The sequence below is a fragment of the Sabethes cyaneus genome, chromosome 2 (genome assembly GCF_943734655.1).
Source record: "Sabethes cyaneus chromosome 2, idSabCyanKW18_F2, whole genome shotgun sequence".
NCBI classification, from domain to species: Eukaryota; Metazoa; Arthropoda; class Insecta; order Diptera; family Culicidae; genus Sabethes; species Sabethes cyaneus.
The window spans coordinates 31,405,923-31,422,547 of record NC_071354.1 but is presented as its reverse complement, the minus strand read 5'-3'; the positions used below and the strand labels follow the sequence as shown (position 1 = coordinate 31,422,547).

The 16,625-nt window shown below is 36.0% G+C and overlaps 1 protein-coding gene across 3 annotated transcripts in view; it reads left to right on the top strand.

Moving 5' to 3' along the window:
* LOC128734882 (uncharacterized) overlaps nucleotides 1-16,625 on the top strand; it is an 82,433-nt gene that overhangs the window by 31,654 nt on the left and 34,154 nt on the right. For all 3 annotated transcript variants that reach the window (XM_053829278.1, XM_053829276.1, XM_053829277.1), the window contains exon 3: nucleotides 13,389-13,904. In XM_053829278.1, coding sequence (XP_053685253.1) covers nucleotides 13,663-13,904 — 242 coding nt within the window. In that variant the 5' untranslated portion in view covers nucleotides 13,389-13,662. The remainder of the gene's footprint in view (nucleotides 1-13,388; nucleotides 13,905-16,625) is intronic.

The following is a 16,625-nucleotide window of genomic DNA, read 5'->3' as shown; positions in this document are numbered from 1 at the left end:
ATTTTTCAATAGCCCGTAGAACAAATAGTAATTTTCTTGTAACATTTTTGCACCTCATTGTGTCGATATTCATTATTTGGTTATGATTTTCACTAATAACGGTTGAAGGTCTATTGAAGGATTGAAGGTCGGTGCCATATCAATCGAACCAATGCTGAACTCGTAAAGTAGATCATTAGTTATTTTTTTACAAAATTCCGCTGGAAATTCATGGTTGGCTTGTCAGTCTTTAGCAAATATAAAAAAAACACTAAACAAGTGTTTACTTTTGCCCACAGGCCGAAACGTCGGCCAGATACAATGAAAGCAAATAAAAAACGAGTTTTTATCACTGTCCACAGTCGTTAACACTCCGGTTTTTTTTTTCTAATTTACTAAAGATTGTACAGCGGAAAGCTGTATATTCATTGATCACAAAAAAGTGAATTCGCTTTTTTAAGCTTAAACCTTGAAAAAACTGAATGCTTTTTTTCATTGTTGTATTTGAACGGATCATACAGTCACAAAGCTAGACGGTGCGAAACTGCCTGCTGTAATGTTTTTACACTCTCCTAGCGTATTATAAATGAGTAAAATGCTGTGGGTAAATTAATGACTGATATCATGGCACTTTATGCGAATCTGCAAATGCAGCGTTCATGTACCCTGCTCTGTAATAAGCAAGGTAGTAATATTTTGTCGCTTTTCATGCTGTTGCACGTTTCTTTCCATACTAGCATAGGTCTGTCCCATTTTTATATGAGTAATATTAGCTTTGAAATTTAATTTGAAACTTTGCAAATTAAGCCTTATGAGTTACGTAATTTTATTTATTAAACAAAATAATTACTTGATGTTGATGTTATTCAATGAAAATAAAATTACCTCTTTCCAGTATGGACATGAAAAAGTTTTCGTTAGAGAAACTTTTTCCCTGAAATATGTCCATTTTGCGATGTATGGAAGACTTATAAGCAACATAATCATCAAAAAAATTCATCAATTTCTGAGGTGGCCTATTCTGGGAAATCAATTTTCAGTTTTTAAAATACTTTTTTTCAGTTTAGAAATTTATGTTCATTTTTCAGTATTTTTCTGAAAGCTCAGGATATTTTTTAAAAGTCACCCATAGATTTTTTTGTTGGTTCTATAATTACCGAGTTATATTTATTAATATAACAAATATAAAAAAATGAGCCCTTTCTAAAAGTTAGTCTAGACCAATATTGGAAAAACTAAGTATGCAAGCTTGCTTATTTACATGAACTCTTTACACACACAAAGTTTCATTGAGTTCTGAGAGGGCCATGCCAACCTCTGGTCGAGTTAACGTGAATTCCGTCATATTTGTACTTTTCACGTTGTACGTTTTACCTTTTATGTTTCATTTTTAACTTTTTTCTGCCAAATTTCTACTTTCTATTTTTTACTTTCTACCTCTTACTTTTTGCTTTTTGTTCTTTACTTTTTGCTTTTTACGTTTTACTTGTTACTTTTTACTTTAAGCGCGTGATACAACTGTAGCTTTTGAATAAACAGTAAAACTAACAATCAACTATTGACGGAATTCACGCATTGCTACTTAAATGGTATTTTGGCAAAATATACGGCTACTTTACTACTAACTTATTTTTTTTATAGTTTTTAGTTGTTTGGGGGAAAGCTGTACGTACGTAACAGGAAAAGAGAATACAAAAAAGTGTCTCAAGGGCGGTGACAAATTCTCTACCAATCCGAAGGGCTTACGACACGTAGAACGAAAATGTTTCTTTTCGGTGTTTGTGTACTAGTAGTAACAAGTCGCAAGAAAAATGGCAAATGGATTTAAATTTTTGTCACCACCCAGTACATTTAACGACCCTACCTACAAGTTTTCCATACATTGCGAAATGCGCATGTTCAAGGGAAAAAGTTTTCCTAACAAAAACTTAAACCGTGAACAAGTATTTGTTTAGTTTCACGAATTCCATGTAGGTACTGAAACTACTAGCATGCCCAGTCATGAACAAAAGGTGGGGTAACCGATCTTTCAGAATAGCGTTTGGCCTGGAAAATCGGATGGTGAATCCATTATTATCTATCACAATAATACCGGCCAATCATCGGACTTTAAATCGGACGACATAGAGCATTAAATGAGACCTGAATTTGGACTTGGGTTTGAATTGGATTCAAAATTGGGCTTAAATTTGGAGTAATTTGGACTACAAGTTTTATTTGGAATTGGAATTGACTTAGACTTGGAATTGAACTTGAAATTGGATTTAAAATTTACTATAAACTGGATTTAAATTAGATTTGAGATTAGACTTGAAATTACATTTAAAATGAGGTTTGCAACTGGAATTCAGATTGTACAAGTAGTTGAACTTGAGGTCAGAGTTAACATTTGACATAAAATTGAAATTAAATTAGACTTGAAATTGAGCTTTAAATTGGATTTGAAATTTAGATTTGGACTCAAAATTAGAAACAAAATTTTACGTGAATTCTCCTTCACAAGTTTTGTTTTCTTTTCCAGTCTCGTTTTTTTGCTTTTTGTTCCGTTTTACCTTCTTTCCTGTATCATGTTTTTCTAGTTGACTCTCACTTTTCTTCTTTTTCCTTTCGTTTTCCCCCTTGTTCTCTCGTTTTTATCGCTGCTCCGTGTTTTCTGTTTCTTTGCTCCGTTTCTCCTCTTGTTTTTAACTCATTTTTTGTAATTTTTGTTCACGTATTCCGTTTTTTCCTTTCTCTTTTTGTATTTTTCGTTTCCAGGTTTTTTTCTTTTTCTACCTCTTTATATCTTCCTTCGAACTAATTTTTCGTCTTCATCTGTTCCGGTTTTCTTCGTTCAAATGTCCCGTTTTTACATCTTCCCTGTCACGTTGATTTTTAGGCACGCTTTTTTTCCTTTTCCCATCCGGGTTTCCTTTTTATTTCCCGTTTTCGTCCTTTTCTCTCCAACTTTGTCTGTGTTCGGTTTATTTCGTATTTCCTTTTTTCTTTTTCTGTCTTATATTCCAATTTCCTATTACCATTTTGTTCAATATTTCTCAGTTTAGTCCTGATCTTGATTCTGATTCTTCTTTTCAGTCTTAATTTTCCTCTCATTTGTTCCATTTTACGTGAATTTCTTCTGTTTTTCCTCAATTTCGCTTTTTTCCCTTGTCGCTTAACTACCGTAAATACACCTAATTCTGCGCAACCTACATTTTAGTAAAAACTTCCAAATTCCTGCAAATTTTCATCTTAATTAACACATCTAAGAAAATATGTGTGCGTAGAGCTATTTATTTTAGAATGCTATGATTTTTAAGCAAAATATGCAGGGCGTAGAATTTGGAACCATGCACAGAATTAGGTACGTTTACGGTAATTTTCTATTTTATTTTTTTCCGTTCTTTCCATTTTTTTCTTTTGTTCCGTTCTTTCTCCTATTATGTTCCACTTTTCCTCTTTTTTGCCGTTCTGTTTTACGTTTTATCCAGTTTTCATTTTTTCTTTGCTTTTCATTTTGTTTCTCAAGTTTCCCGCTCCCATATTTGCGCCTTTTCTTTTTCTAATTTTCTATCTCGTTTTTTCTCCTCTTTAGGTCCGTTTTTTTCTGTCCCATTTTCTTTTCCGTTTTTTATTGTTTTTATTTTCTTTTCTCTGATTTTTCTTCCTTTCTCTACTGTTCTCCTTCTCTTCCTAGGCAGTCTCCTTTTTTCTCGTTTACCATTTTTTCCGTTTTCTTATTTTCCACTTTATTTCTTTTTTATGTCCCGTTTCGTTCCGCCACGATTTTTCTTTTGTTTTTGTTTCAGGCCAGTTTACTACTCTCTCTCTCTCTCTCTCTCTCTCTCTCTCTCTCTCTCTCTCTCTCTCTCTCTCTCTCTCGTCTTCCCTCTTTTTCTATCCGGTTGTAAAGTTTTCATTCACCCCGTGCACTTTTTGGTTTTTGACGTAAGACTACGTCTTTGTTTACTATACTGGGACTGGGTAGCACTTTGTGAAAACGAAAATAGAAGTGTAACGTTTAAATGAAAGATTTCAAATGCTAATCACTACTCAATTACTGAGCGAAACTGAACAATTTATATGTCGTTGGATAGATAAAATGATCAGCAATTTTATGGAGGGGGTAAGAGAACAATTTTAAGGATGGCCTAAGAGGGGGGACTCCTAACAAATTTCGTCAAAACTCTAGAACTAATCAAGCAAATGGAACCTAATTTGGCATGTGGGGGTTTTTGGAGGCATGAATTTACTTTATGATGGCTTGAGACCCCCCAGGGAGATGACTCTCATACAAGTAAAACAGAAATTTTTGCGTATGTGCCATATTTTCTGCTATGTAACAAGCGGTAAGCTGTGAAAGTAAACTAGAAAAACCTTCCCGGCGCAAGAGACAGTGAATCGATGCCGCTAACTTACTTGTCTGTGCCCCTTCATGTCAAGGACATACGAATGGCACGTCGTATTTGCGATTAACGTGCTTTGGCTTTAATGTTATTTGTAACCAATGACTCTTTTAAAGGCCACAAGCGAGTTAAAATAAGATTATTAAAACATGTCAAGCTACGCATAATCACATATAATACAATAATCCGTGGGGTGGTCATTCATTACTATTTCAACCTTTATGATGTACGCAAGTGATTTTTAAAAGAAATCTTCTGTGTCTCAATGGTTGCAGGCGTTGTACTTATGAACCCCCGTTTACGTATTTTCAAGGCCCTCATTGCATTCAATGAAGAATTGAATATGAATATTTCGCTTTTCTCTTTTAAACATTCACTTAAACAATGGTACTCAAAGCAAAGCAAAGCCTAGGTGCTACATTCCGTTATCGAAACTTGACCTTCTGTTTTTTTTATACGACAGACTTCGCAGCCAGCTGTTTGAGTGCAGGACAATTGCAGGGCCAGTTACTACGATCCTATTGACTCTAACAGCCTCTCCCGGTCGAGATTCGAACATACGACGACTGGCTTATTAGGCCAGCGTCATACCTCGAAGCCATCTGGGCAGGGTGGCAACTGGATACGAAAAACCAAATTCCCTGATTTTTCCCGGTGTTTAATAAAATTTTAGGTTTCATATTGCAATATAATTTTAACTGAAAATGTGTTTCGATCATTGATATTTGAATTGTTTATCAATCTACGAGGTATTGAGAAAAATTTCCCCACCTACTCTATTTCCCTAGACGAATTCTTCAATCACTTTCTCTTATTCTGCCGACCAGAAAATTACACTCCTCCCGTGAGTTCCCCATCTGTTCTTTTTCCCGCGCAAGTTTATTCGCAAACTCAGGCGCAAGCGGAGTTTTAGTGCCCATTGCGGCTAGCTCTCGAACCCGCCGTGGTGCTTTTCCTGCCAGCCACGCGGAAATGTTTAATTTTCGTGCTTCGAGCCATAAGCCATGCAAAAAAGCAGTTTAATTGAGCTAATTTTTAATTTCGCTTTACCACTGGTGGCTGTTCTACTTTCTGACCAACGCGGCTTATTTCACTTTGCATGGATTGATCGGGATTTACTCTTCCGGGTCCAAGATAGAGCCAAAAACTTGTAACGTGGAAGGTAGGGTCGCTACACCCGCATTTCGGTTACAACTTGTTACAACAGTATGGCAAGTTTATGTACTGCCGTGAGTCAGTGGAATTTCTCCAACATTTTTCTCGAAAACCGAATTTCGCTGCGGTTCCACTGGCATTTACTTCGATGTTCTGCGAATTGTGTCACATGCCGCAAAATGTCCGTCTTGAAACTTCAATGTCATTCGATTCGACTTGACTAACGCCAAACGAAACGCGCAAAGTGAGTGCAAACTAAATTTGTTATATCACTTCACTTGCCTCGCAGAATAAGGCCCTTTGCAAAACACTGAGCTAATTATCGATAACCCAATCTATTGTTTGTGTGCCGTACTTCTTTATCTATTTCTAAGTGTTTTTGACTACTCAATGAATCGATCGTTGGAGTTGTTAGAAAAATTCCCTGATTTTGTTAAAAATTCCCTGATTATTCCAGGTTTTTCCAGGTAATTTCAAATTCCCTGACAATTCCAGGTTTTCCATGTTTTTCCAGGTAGTTACCACCCTGTGGGAGGCACTCACAGATTCTTATAAACATACATAGAGTAAGGAGGGGTAAAAGTGCGATTCAATGATTTATCGGTGCGGATGACGAGTAAATTGTATACTTTGGCATGGATGGGTGACTACTTTAACAGTTTAAATCTAACGTAAACTTTGGTTGCTTACGAAGCATAGTTGCTGAGTTATGTCCAAATGTTATTTTAGGGCGGTTTTGATGTAATTTATCGTTATACGGCAAATACGATATCAACAGGACGATATTACTGGTTGAAAATTTTTAGCAGCATTTTACATCACTCACATATCTGTTTTGAAAATACCGTGAAAAGAATTTACAAAATATATTTCGCTTTTCTATAATTTAATTAAATCCTGTCAAGCGCCTAACGGGGTAAAAGTGCGATTCACGGACAGGGTAAAAGTGCGATTCATGGACGAGGTAAAAATGTATAGCTAATTATGTACAGCTTTAGGCACTATACTATATAGATAATACGATTTTGTTAGCCACTGCTGTGCTAATTTCATGGATTCGAGCTTAGCACTTTTGCCTAGTGGGCTAGTGGGGTAAAAGTGCGAATCGGCACTTGATTCGAAGAATGAAGAATTTATTTTACATAACATTTTACATTATTCCAGATGATTTATAGTTGAATGTGAAGACATTGATGCAGTAATCACTATAAAATATATTTTGTTGTTGTCCTTCTTTATATCTCAGGAAAATTGATAACTGCTTCAAACATCGCACTTATGCCCCGCCCTACTTTATACCAGAAACGCAGTTTACATTACGTCACCGTTTCGTACAATCCTTAGGACTGTATACCTTATAGTTTTTTTTCCAGAAGTAGCAAGAGACGGACTACCTTTTGATCCATCGGTGAACCATCTGTGAATATAAGGGCACATAAACGACTACAAGCTTTGAAAAATTCGTTATTTTTTATTACCGCCTTTTTCGCTTATTTTGATACTAATTTTGTAATGAGCCGACCACGAAAAGTATCTGAAAAACGATCATACACATAAGAGTTTCAGTGCGGTGTGGAACAACCTCAACGGAATAAAACGCAGCCCCTGAAAAACCACGATTTTCAAACTTTATGTACCTTTTTCTCAGAAACTATACAACGTATTGGAACAATTTTTTTTGTTTTTTTTTTGAAGGAGCTTCTCAAAGGCTTTTATAATTTTTGAGCTTTGTAAACGAAATACAGCTTAAGAAAAACAAAAAAGAAGAAAAAAAAGATGGCTGAAAAAATAAAATTTTGTTTTCTTTTTCTTTTATCTCTGGTTGTGTTTCGTTTACAAAGCTCAAAAGTTATAAAAGTCTATGTCAGGCTACTACCAACAAAACAAAAAAAAAAGTTTGTTCCAATACGTTGTGTAGTTTCTGAGGAAAAGGTACATAAAGTTTGAAAATCGTGGTTTTTCAGAAGCGGCGTTTTATTCCGTCGAGGTTGTTCCACGCCGCACTGGAATGTGTATGACCGTTTTTCGGCCACTTCTCGTGGTCGGATCATTACAAAATTAGTATCAAAATAAGCGGAAAATACTGCAGAATCAAAATCTTAATTAAAATAATAATGAAATTTTTGAAAGTTTTAGTGGTTTATGTCCCCTTAAGGAAATATACTTACATTTTTATGATACTGTTTGCTCGTATAGCGTACAATTTGGCCCATGGGATATGACTTTTTGAATTAGGTAAATTTAACTCAGCAACTCAGCAGCTCGTAACTCAGCAACAACAACAAATGTTATCAAGAAAATTTTATCATTAATCAGAAATTGACAAACTAGAAAAAAGTATCTCAAAAAATTTCCATGTGACAGACCAAACTTTTCCTACTTTTCTGTGGAGTTTTCCATAAAATCTTAACTTAAAATTTGATATGAAAAGATTGGTTCTAAACCGGACTTGAAGGGGAACTTTGAAGGATTCAAAATTGGACACCGGACTTTAAATTGCACTTAAAATAGGAATTGAATTTGAATCTATATAGAGTAAGGAGGGGTAAAAGTACGATGCGGGTAAAAGTGCGATTCAATGATTTATCAGTGCGGATTCCGAGTAAATTGACTACATTGGCATGGATGGGTGAGTACTTTGACAGCTTAAATCCATCATAAACATTTGTTGTTTACGAATCATAGTTGCTGAGTTATGGGTAAAAGTTATTTTAGAACGGTTTTGATGTAATATTTCGTTGTACGGCAAATACGATATCAACAGGAGGATATTACTTATTCACAAATTGTAGCAGCGTTTTACATCACTCAGATATCTCTCTTGAAATTGCGGTGAGAAGAATTTACAAAATATATGTTGCTTTTCCATAATTTAATCAAACCCCGTCAAGCGCCTAGCGGGGCAAAAGTTCGATTTATTGACGGGGTAAAAGTTCGATTCATGGATCGAGAATCTAACTCATTTTACTGACGGGACGACGACACTATGCAAGTCCTTGCGACTTGTAAGGTACTGCGGGCGACGCTGTTCGTCCGTCAGCGTTATAGCCGCGATTCTCAACGGGGTTGTTCGGGGAAAGGAGTTCTAGTTCTATCACGGAGCGAAACAATTCGTTTGTTTCAAACGAAATTTTTGTAACAACCTAAAAATATTTTTGTTTCGAAACGAAATTCTATTTGAATCAAGAAAATAACAGTTTCGCTTTTCCATAATTTAATCAAACCCCGTCAAGCGCCTAGCGGAGTAAAGGTGCGATTCACGGACGGGGCAAAAATGTATAGCTTATATACAGCTTTTGGCACTATATTACAGATACTAGAAATGGAAGATCTGCAGAAAACTGTGTTCTACAGATGTTGGTCGAAGGAAAACAATGTTTTTCCGCTGATGAAACATAAAACAAACGTTTGGGAAAGTTTCGATCTGTCGGAGGCTGCAATACACCAGCGAAAAATAGGAAAGGTGTAAATTGAGAATATTCCTTACCGAAACATACCGCAGATTGACGATAATATGGTTTTGTTAGCTACTGCTGTGCTAATTTCATGGATTCGAGCTTCGCACTTTTGCCCCGCGGTAATCGAACTTTTACCCCGCTAGTGGGGTAAAAGTGCGAATCGGCACTTGTTCAGAAGAATGAAGAATTTATTTTCAATAACACTATTATTCCAGATGATTTATAGTTGAATGTAAAGACATTGAGTTGCTGCATCACTATAAAATATATTTTGTTGTTGTACTTCTTTATATCTCGCGAAAATTGATGACAACTTCAAACATCGCACTTATGCCCCGCCCTACTCTATATAAAAATGAAATGCTGTTCGTGTGTCCGGTATAGACTCGCAAACCGCTCGACGGATTTTGATGAAACTTGGCATACACATTGCGTTTGATGTGAGGAATGTTGTTAGCATGGTTTGAGACCCCTCCCCCCTCTAGAAGGGGGGGCTCCCATACAAATGGAACACAAATTTCTTCATAACTTGGGAACTAATCAAGCAAATGGAACCAAATTTAGCGTGTAAAGGTTTTCGGAGGCAGATATTTTTTCTATGGTAAATTAAGATCTCTCCTTTCTTTAAGAGGGGGGGCTTCCATACAAATAAAACAAAAATTTCCTTATAACTTGACTATTAATCAAGCAAATGGAACCAAATTTGGCATGTAGGGGTTTCAAGAAACCAGATTTTTTTTCTTTGGTTGTTTAAGACCCCTCTCCCTCTAGAAGGGGGGGCTCCCATACAAATGAAACACAAATTTCTTTATAACTCGGGAATTAATCAAGCAAATGGAACCAAATTTGGCATGTGAGGGTTTTTGAGGCAGAAATTTTTTTTATGGTAGATTGAGAACCGTCCTTCCTCTAAGAGGGGGGGCTCCCATACAAATAAAATCTAAATTTCCTCATAACTTGACTATTAATCAAGCAAATGGAACCAAATTTGGCATGTGGGGGTTTCTAGAGACAGAATTTTTTTCTATGGTTGTTTGAGACCCCTCTCCTTCTAGAAGGGGGGGGGGGGCTCCCATACAAATAAAATAAAATAATAAAAAAAATTTTTACAATATTCAAAAAGTAATCGAACTCGCAAGTGTTGCCGCCCATACTAAAATATTAGATAAATTTAAAACAAAATTGTTAAGAATAAATCGGTGAAGCCTAGATAATGGGTCAAATTAAATAAAAGTAAGATAATATAATACTTATTTTAAAAGCAAAAGCAAGAGAAAATACATTGTTGAAATGAAAACATAAAGAAAATAATGTTGAGATTACATTTAGTTTATGGTTTCTGACCAGTTTTCAACTGATTTCAATCGAACTGCACTGATATTTTATTACGATTTGGCCAACATTACCATTTTAAGGATTGGTAATAAAACCCAAATCGTTACGTTGGACTTGCTGCTCGAGTCACAAATGCTGATGCGTTGGATTAGAAATTTGCGGCATGATTTAGCAATATCATGGGTTGTCAAAAAGAAAGCTCTTGGTTGCAAGATTACAATTAATCAAATCTTCAGGATTATGCATGTACCCCCTTTTTTAGAATGGCGTAGCAACGCGCGCCGGGTCCTCTAGTATATATTAGATTCAAATTACACTTGAAATTGTATTTTGAACTGGATTTGAAATCCGTGTAAAAGTGGGAAAGAAATTAGAATTGAATTTGGACTTCAATTTGAATTTTGATTAAGCTTAAATCAAGCTTAACTTAATTGCGGACTTTTTTTGCAACCCAAATTATTTACTATTGCATTCAATTTTAAGAGAAGATGAGGCACATACCTACGCCAGTGATTGGGATCAACTTAACTTAGTAAAGGGCTAAACAGAATGCTGCGTCAACGCATCCGTCAACGTCAATTTGATAGTTAACCCATGGGTAAACTTTCAGAATAACGCTGACGGACGGATACTATTATACTGGTCGTATTAAGTCGATATGAGTCGTAGCTAATTTAGGACCCCTGCTTGAATTGCTTGCTGCCTCATACTGCTATAAATTAATATCCGCAAGCAGCCCGTTTCAAATTTTCCAGTAATTTCACTTTGAAATTTTAAAATGTAACAGAAATTCTGAAGCGAAAATTTTTATTCGTCCGTTTCCAGCCAAAGGTTATTTCGATCCATCTGCTTTTCAATTCCAAATTTGCATTTATTTTCATTTAATCGTTATTCGCCCTTTGCTTTTATTTTTTAGTATCAAGCTTTTTCTCTTTTTACTCATTTTTTACTGGTTACATTGGCACTTCCCACTTTTTTGATCTCGACATTATTGTTCATTTCTTACCCTTTCATTTTCGATTTTTTATTATATTTCGATTCCAGTTTATTGGGTGTAACTTTTTAGTTTTCCTCTTGGTTTTGACCCCTGACCATTCACTGTTCCATTTATAGTTTTTGCTTCACATTTATAGTTGATACATGCAGAAATAAAGCCGCGTGGTGTACTTTTTTGAATTGCAAGGAAATGTATATGGCGTGACTTTCAAAAAAAGAAAAAACTACGTAACATTGAGGAACTGTCCAATACCAGCAGCGTTTTGATATGACGTATAGGCGAACGGGTCACGAGCCGTTCAAATACCCCGGTTCAGCACTAGTTTTTGTTTTCTTTCTTATCGTCTTCTACTGTATCTTCTACTATGTATTCTACTGAGACGCTCAAATAAACAATGGTTAATTTAATCAGAACTACGATGTAGGAGGTTGAGAGGTCGACACAGCGACACTCGCTGGTTTCATTTCGTTAAACATAAGCACTGACCGGTACATTGAACAACGTGTGCCGCTAAGTACTAGCAAATAGTATTTGTGATTTGGCTGCTGTAAAGTTTAATTTAAAGTTTAAAGTTAATCATTTGAATTTTATAAAAGTTATACCACAACCTGCAATCGCTACAACTATTGTTGTTATCTAAATTTATGTTAGTTATCTACATTATTTCAAAATTGCTAGTAAAACAAATAGTGCAATCAAATTTTATAAATAAACTGGTTTGGTAATTACTTTGAACAGTATCGTGAAATTGTATCATTTTGTCGTTATAAAAGCAAATATTATTTTTGTTGCGTTGTCTGTACAAATGCGGAAAACTGGTGAATGTACAAAAATAAAAGATAGAGGAAACGTGAGGCTGTGCAGATCATTTTTGTTTTGTTTGTAAGTCATATTTGTTTTAATGACAAGTATTCGTTCCGCAGGCTTAAAGCGCTTTGCTGTTCAAATACCATTATTTGCTTCGTAGTTATGCTGCATTTAGTAATATGATTTTTTTTATTATTTAGAATGCACCTAAACCACGTCGATTGTGGGCTAATTGGGATAAATGCACACAATCTATCGTGCTTACATACTAGCACAGAAAAGTGGGGCAAAGTGTCGTATATGATTAGACAAAGCGGATAGTAATTGCGCGGAGTTTTATTAGCTAAAAATTCCCGGAGAGTTTATTATGGAAACCATTCCATTCCGAATGGTAGTAACCCAGTGGAACTAGGATAGGCAGCTGATTCATTCTGCCTAGCTAGTTAGGTTAGCTATTTTGCCAATTCCACAATCACGATGCAGTTATTTTGCGGTTTATCGGACTGTCGTTGTCGTCGTCGACGTCAATTCTTCGCGGTTTATTACGACGCATGTCGCAGTCACCGCGAGGCTGCTGCCGATACGTGACCTTAACCGCATAGTCGTCGCACTGTCACCACCACCGTCAGTCACTGTCATTCGCAGTCGACGGTGAAGAATTTATAGAAGATGAAATAATTGAAAATGGATTTATGTGATGGAACGCCGCATGAAAGTAAGCCACTGGAGTTGCTTTGGAGCATAGTCGTTTTATTTTTGACATACATTGCTGTATTATGTTAAAGAATAAATAGGAGTAAACCTTTTCTTCAGTCAAACAAAAAGGTTTTTAACTAATAAAACCTGATTTTCGATCGCTCATGAACGGTCTAATAACATGTAACTTGCAACGTGATTATTTACATATATGATTACGGGTTTGGGTATCTTCTACCATTGTTTTCCTCGATGCATCGAAACGCGAGTAATATGTTTGCAATAACCCGCTGAACGCAGCAGATAATCGATGGCTATAATGGCTAATGATATATACTTTTCAAACAATTGCATTCACCACATATCGACCACATTGGGTGGACGAAGCGCAGATTTGCACTTTTATTACGTGTTACAGCACGTAGCGGGGAATCTTTCGATTGATCGAAATGTGTTGTTTGGAGAAAACGCGATTTACCCAACGTTCGTTACTCTATATTTATTATTGTGAAATGATGCATTTGTTTTTGCTTGTGCAAATGAAACCTACTAATTTATTTCATTTATTTTTTTCAGCTTCACAAAGCCTCCAGCTGTCAACAAGTTTCGAACATTTAATCTACTACTGTAGAGCCAGCAAAAGTATGTGAACACAGCACTTGTAATTCGCGAGCTGATCAGCAAGCAAACAAGTTTTGGGTAATTGATCTAACAGAAGCAAAAAAAAACACCGACCCGAGCCAGACCGGAAGGTCTTGTAGTGAGTGACACTAAGTAATAAACCTGTCAAACTAGGAAGTCCACCAACAAACAAAGGCGTGACCCGTTTTGAATTAATTACGGCAACGAAATGCCAGCCTACACCACCGAGTTCGACAGGTATGCGTCCTCGCGCAGGACGGCCGAATCGATCTACTATTCGGCGAAGGAATTCGACTCGGCTGACGAGTCGGATTGTATGCGGCCGTTGCCGCTGCCGTTGCCACATTCCAGACGGCCCAGTCTGATCGATCCGCTCGGTCCGAGCGATGCCATCTTTAGTCGGCGTTACGTCGATCCCTGGGATATGGAGAACTATGTCTACATTCGAAAGTGAGTATCTAAAGCTGTTATATTTAAGTATTCTAATAAAACAGTATTCTAACAAAAACAGTGAATGAGGTCCTATGTTGACAAAACGATACAAGAATGATACAAAAATCGGTATAATAGTAACACAAAATTAAGCAAAAATACATAAAGATGAAATGACAGAAATGACACGACAAATTACAGAGTTTTGTATTGAAAAATTACATTTAAAAGGTACAAAAATGACACCAAATAACATAAATGTTAAGGAAAAATAGTACAATAACGTTTCAAAGATAACACAAAAACGGCACAGATGACAAATAGATCTAAAAAGGATACTTGTTACTATGTCACAATTTTTTGGCCTGGAAAAACGGGTAAATCGTAGGATGGCGAGTCTATCATTACTTATCACAAAAATACCGACCGCAGAATTGGAAGTTTATATTTAAAACTGGAATTGAATTAGACTTGTAATTCGATTTGCAATTAAAATTGAAATCTGACTTGAAATTGGTTTTGTACTCAAGCCCAAAATTGAACTTGAAATTGAGATTGAAATTGGAGTTGAAATTGGATTTGAAATTGGACTTGAAATTAGAATTGAACTTGAAAATGGAGTATAAATTTGATCTAAAATTGAACCTAAAATTGGAATTCTTACCTAATTTTCCGCTCTTTTCCCTTTACGTCTTGTCACCATCTGTTTGGATACTTTTAAACACCTTGCTTTCATTACTTTCTTCTACCATCTCTCCGTCCTTCGTTACGCTAAAAAATCTACCGTTATAAAAATTGGAAATAAATTAGTTTTGAAATTGGGCTTAAAATCGGACATGCAAAAAGCCTTGGGCTTACACGTCTTTTCTCAGACTTGACCCTTCTTTATCGACAGACTTCACAGTCGGCTATTAGAGTACAGGACAGTTACGGGGTTAGTCCTACAATCTTATACTAACTCTATCTAAATCGGACATGCAATCGAACTTGAAATTGAGCATGACATTGGAAATTTGGACTTGAAGTTTTCTCTTTTCTGTTACGTTTTTTCTCTTTTCCAGTCCCGTTTATGTTTCACTTTTTTCTTTCTTTTTTGAACCATTTGTGTCTTCGCTCTTACTTTTCTTCTGTCTTTTCTTTTTATTCGTTTTCCTTTTTCTGTTTTTTGTTACTTACTTTTCCGTGTTTCGTCTTTTCTCTTCTCTTTTTCCTTTTCTTTTTGTATCCAGTTTTCGTCTTTTTCTAACTCTTTTTATCTCCTTTTTCGTTTTTCCTCTTTCTGGGTCCGATTTTTTCATGTTTTCTGTAGCGTTTATTTTATTTTGGCCACCGTTTTTTCTTTTCTCCGGTTTTTTTCTCTCCCATTTTACGTTTTACGTTTTTCTTTAGTCCCTTTTTTCTTGTTTTTCTTCTCTTCTTTTTTCTGCCTTATTTTCTCGTTATTGTTCCATATTTCGCCTTTTTTATCTCGCTTGATCTCTATTTCCTGTTTTCCTCGCTTCCTCTATCTTTTCTTTTCTTTTTCCTCTTGCGCTATTCTTCTTCCCTTTCGTGTCTTACGTTCCTTTTTTTCTTTCTCGTTTTTTACCTTTGTTATACTATAACAAAGGTTTTTCTTTTTTGATTTGTTCCTCTTTTCTTTTTTTGTTCTTCTGGTTTTCGCCCTATTCCTGCGTCTTGATTGTTCTTTTCCGTTTTTTGACATTTTTTTCGTTTTGCTTCGTTTTTAGACGTGTTTGTTCTTTTCTTGTCTCGTTTTTTGACGTAGGACTACGTCTTTGTTTACTATACTGGCACTGGGTAGCACTTTGTAAAAGCGAAAATAGAAGTGTAACGTTTGAATGAAAGATTTCAAATGCTAATAACTACAAAACTACTGAACGAAGATGAACAATTTATATGTCATTGGACAGATAAAATGACCAGTAATTCTATGGAGGGGATAAGAGAGCAATTTTTTGGAGGGCGTTAGAGGGGGGCTCCTATACAAATGAAACACAAATTTCCTCAAAGCTCGAGAACTGATCAAAAAATGGAATTAAATTTGGCATGTGGGGGTTTTAGAAGGCAGCAATTTTGTCTATGGTGTACTGAGACTCCTTCACCTTTTAGGAGGGGGGGGGGGCTTCCATACAAATGAAATACAAAATACAATTTCCTCATAGATCTAGACCTAATCAAGCAAATGGAACCAAATTTGGCATGTGGGGGTTTTTGGAGGCATTAATTTATTTTTGATGGTTTGAGATTCCTCACCCCTGTGGTAGGGGGATAAGGACTCTCATACAAATAAAACAAAAATTTTTGCGTATGTGCCATATTTTCTGCTATGTAACAAGCGGTAAACTGTGAAAGTAAACAAGTAAAGAGACTCGGAGCAAGAGACAGTGTATCGACGCCGCTAACTTACGTGGCTGTCGTCATTCATGTCAAAAGAGAAGGACATTCGAATGGCACGTCATATTTTCGATGAACGTGCTTTGGCTTTAATGTTATTTGACACCAGTGGCCCTTTTAAAGGCCACGAGCGAGTAAAAGTAAGGTTATTGAAACATCTCAAGCTACGCATAATCATATTTAATACAATAATCTGTGGGCTGGTCATTCATTACTATTTCAACCTTTATAATGCACACAAGTGATTTTTAAAAGAAATCTCTATGTCTCAATGGTTGCAGGTGTTGTACTTATGAACCCCCCTCCATGTATTTTTAAAGCCACCATTGCATTCAATGAAGA